This window comes from Sinocyclocheilus anshuiensis, unplaced genomic scaffold (genome assembly GCF_001515605.1).
Source record: "Sinocyclocheilus anshuiensis isolate Anshui unplaced genomic scaffold, SAMN03320099.WGS_v1.1 scaffold1613, whole genome shotgun sequence".
NCBI lineage: Eukaryota > Metazoa > Chordata > Actinopteri > Cypriniformes > Cyprinidae > Sinocyclocheilus > Sinocyclocheilus anshuiensis.
The window spans coordinates 36,250-40,016 of NW_015540941.1; the positions used below are offsets into that span (position 1 = coordinate 36,250).

Genomic DNA, 3,767 nt, shown 5'->3' on the forward strand with positions numbered 1-3,767 from the left:
TGTGGATTATTGTGATGTTTTTATCAGCTGTTTGGACTCTCATTCTGACTGCACCCATTCACTGCAGAGCAAGTGATGCAATGCTACATTTCTCCAAAACAAACTCTGATCCTGAGGGTGAACACATTTTCCTTTTTGGCTGAACCATTCCTTTCATAAAATCTTTACCACATTTGAATTGCTTTAGCCATCATAGATTATAAAGAAGCATAATGAAGCCATTTTTGAAAAACCTGGAAGAAACCAGCCAACGAAAAAGGATGATGGTGAGCAAAGAAAAGCACCAAAAAATCAGTCTTTCAATCATTTTAATACATGGTTACCTGTACACATGAGGAAGAAAAGAAACACTAAAATTAAACATTTTGAAATTAGAATATCCCTTTTCATTAAGCAATGAAGTTAATACTAGATCAATTTGCAACTAATCAATCATACATATATTAGATCACACAGAGTAGAAAGCAAAATCTGAATTAAAAAGTGACGGGATCGGGACTGTACAGGAGCGCACAGTGTGTTGTGGTGAAGTCGAGGGACCGGCGAGAACAAATAAGACAAGAACTTTGATCTTCCAATACTCGGAATATAAAAACTACAAGTAATTAATACACAGGTAGGCTCTCCGAGGCTTAGCAGTCTTGAACGCTTTAAAGTCGAAGTTTACAGAACTACACACACAAAACGTCTCATCCGTCAGCAAGATGCAACATCAAATTTCAAATCACACATTCACAATCTTTGACAAATTTCAGTATGAAAACAGAACAGAAAAACAGGGAGTTTTCCTGTAAAAACGCAGGACAAAAAAGTCTTTGATTTAATTATATATATATATATTTAAATAAAGTATTTAGTCAAGTATCTGAGCATACATACATAGTTTTACAAGAGAGCAAAGGCAAAGAAAACCACCTCACGATACGCAAGACCACACTTTCCCGCCAAATCACCGTAATAAAAAAATTATCCGTTACATTTGCATACGACTACAAAAAACCTCTACGAACTACAAGTTAAACGTCTGTCAAAATATTAGAGAAATCCATCTTTGTTTCAAAAAAAAAAAAAGAAATAAGATATTGCACCTTTTTAAACCAGAGTACAATAAAATGACAATGAAAACAGAATACAAGTACATGAGGAATTACATCATCGTTGCGTTTCTCGTGTAACAAAAGCATATATTTCTGTAACAAAAACATCACAGTTTTTCATCGCACTGAATTAAAATGCTTTATGTAGAAAAAAAAACAAAAAAACATTTTGTACACATTCTTAAAACATTTCACGACAAAACGAAACGATAACGAATCCAAGACTGCTAAGCCCGCGGTCATTTTATTGCAACAGAACTAGAAAAATAAGAGATTATATCGCGCGATCGATGAAACGCCGCGACTCCGGGGTTCGTTTTGGCGATACACATCTATATATATATATCGTAGAATTAAAAAGGAAGAATAGAAAACAAACCAACTCTGAAACGGTCCAAAAGGGATCCCGGAAATCGCCCATTCGAATAATGGTGCACACAAGTATTTAGTAACAATTTGATGTCCTGATTTAGAAATAGTTCTCTTTTTAAATCATATAAGTCATTCTACAGCTAGTGTTTCTCACTAAGAAAAAAAAGTAAAAGTCTTCAAGGCGTTGCAAATCTAGAAACCTCTGTTACAAAAGGTCTGTTTCCTCCTCGCGGTGATTCAAAAATCTTCAACTAAAGGGTCTGCAGTCGCCCGCTTTAATGATCCTGCGGCACGAGGGGAGAAAACAGGGTCAGAACACTTGATGCATACTAAACTTTCTGAATAATATGCTCACCAGGGCTGCATTAATTGATCACAAATACAGTAAAAATTGTGAAATATTTTTACTGTTTAAAACAGCTGTGTTCTATGTGAATCTCTGTTAAACTGTAATGTATTTCTGTGATGCGCAGCTGTATTTTCAGCATCATTACTCCAGTCTTCAGTGTCACATGATCTTCAGAAATCATTCTAATATCCTGATTTATTATCAGTGCTGATGATAATCAGAAATGTTTCTTGAGCAGCAAATCAGCATATTAGAATGATTTCTGAAGGATCATGTGACTAGGGATGGGCATTTTTCAGAAATATTGTATTAAAATATTTGGGCTCATAAACAACGAATATTCGAATATTCATTTATTTAAATTAAGTTTAACGAGAAAGACGTTATTTTTTTAATAATCAAGTTTTTGTCACCATATCTGAACAAGCTCATGATTAGGCATCAGACACAGCAATGTTCTACAGCAACATTACGTTATGTATTTTATTTTATATTTTCTTTTAGTTGAAAATGTAAAAAAAAAAAATAATAATTTTTTTTGTTTTTCTGGGCAAAAAATAAATATCATACATTTTCCCCTGATTTACAGAAGAGACGCACTAAAATGTCATTCAATGTAACAATTTTGTCAGGCATATTTACAACAAAAATCAATTTATGACATATTAAAAAACTAATTACTTTCACCCCAAATACTAATTAGTTGCTATTTTTACATTTTTTTAATTTGCCACTATCCTAGGTTTTGCCCATTTGTCAGTAATAATTTTTTACTCATTTAAAACCCAATAAAATTTAATATGCTCACTCATTCTTTTATATATTTTAATATGTACAGGTCAGAATAAGCATGTTGTTTGAATTTTTACATAACTATAAGTGTTACACTGAATGACAATGTAACATTATTTCAACCAAATTTTGACATTTTACTCTTCAAAAACTTATTTGAAACCTTAAATGTAGACACTTTACTCACATTCAATGTGCTTTCTATGGACATATAATCACTTTTGTAAATTTCTTTTGATGCAGACATCTTAACATCTTTGACCGATATATATATATATATTATCGTGTTTATCATGTTTATATCGTTACTGTTGAGAAAAACAATAATATCCACATGCTCAGGTGAAAGTAGGCTCCTCAGTCTGATAATAATAATAATAATAATAATAACACACAGCGACAGAGACGTTCCAGAGACACAAAGATAACAGAGTTTCTCACAGCGCTGTGTGTTTTCTGTTCTTAAAGCGCTCTCCCTCCAGAAACGTAAAGGAAGCGCACGTCTCCAGATCATTTGGCTCAGATCAGCTCTTCTCGGCTACAGCTGCGTGAAACTATCGTGCGCTATATCGAATATTTTCTCTACCGTTATCGATGATGGTGTACCGTCGATAAATATCGATATCGTTTCATCGCCCAGGCCTATCGATTTGTGCACATGTGACACTGAAGACTGGAGTAATGATGCTGAAAATACAGCTGCGCATCACAGAAATAAATTACAGTTTAACACATATTCACATAGAAAACAGATGTTTTAAAAATTTTTTTTCAAATAATCAAATAATTTTTGATCAAATAAACGCAGCCTTGGTGAGCTTTTAAAAACATCTTAATTCTTGCACACTTTTGACCAGTAGTGTATGTCTATAATATTAGCCTATATGATGAATGCTGTATTGGTGGAGTGTGGTTATTACCGGGAGGCTGGGAGCCTGTGTCTGTCCCTGGCCATAATACGCCCCCTGCTGTCTGTAATACTCCACCCAGGCGGCGCTATAGTCTGGAGGAGAGCTCTGCTGAGATCCAGGACCGGCAGCCTGAGCTGAACACACACAGAGACAGAGACACAGAGACAGAGACACAGACAGAGACACACACACACACACACACACACACACACACACACACACACACACACAGACACAGACATACAC

The 3,767-nt window shown here is 34.7% G+C and overlaps 1 protein-coding gene across 2 annotated transcripts in view; it reads right to left on the reverse strand.

Annotated features, from left to right (window-relative positions):
• Nucleotides 1–294: 294 nt before the first annotated feature.
• Nucleotides 295–3,767, reverse strand: part of LOC107689604 (far upstream element-binding protein 3-like) — a 34,924-nt gene continuing 31,451 nt past the window's right edge. For both annotated transcript variants that reach the window (XM_016487650.1, XM_016487648.1), the window contains 2 exons: nucleotides 3,531–3,655; nucleotides 295–1,753 (listed from right to left, as the gene is read on the reverse strand). In XM_016487650.1, the coding sequence (XP_016343136.1) occupies nucleotides 1,745–1,753; nucleotides 3,531–3,655 (134 nt within the window). In that variant the 3' untranslated portion in view covers nucleotides 295–1,744. The remainder of the gene's footprint in view (nucleotides 1,754–3,530; nucleotides 3,656–3,767) is intronic.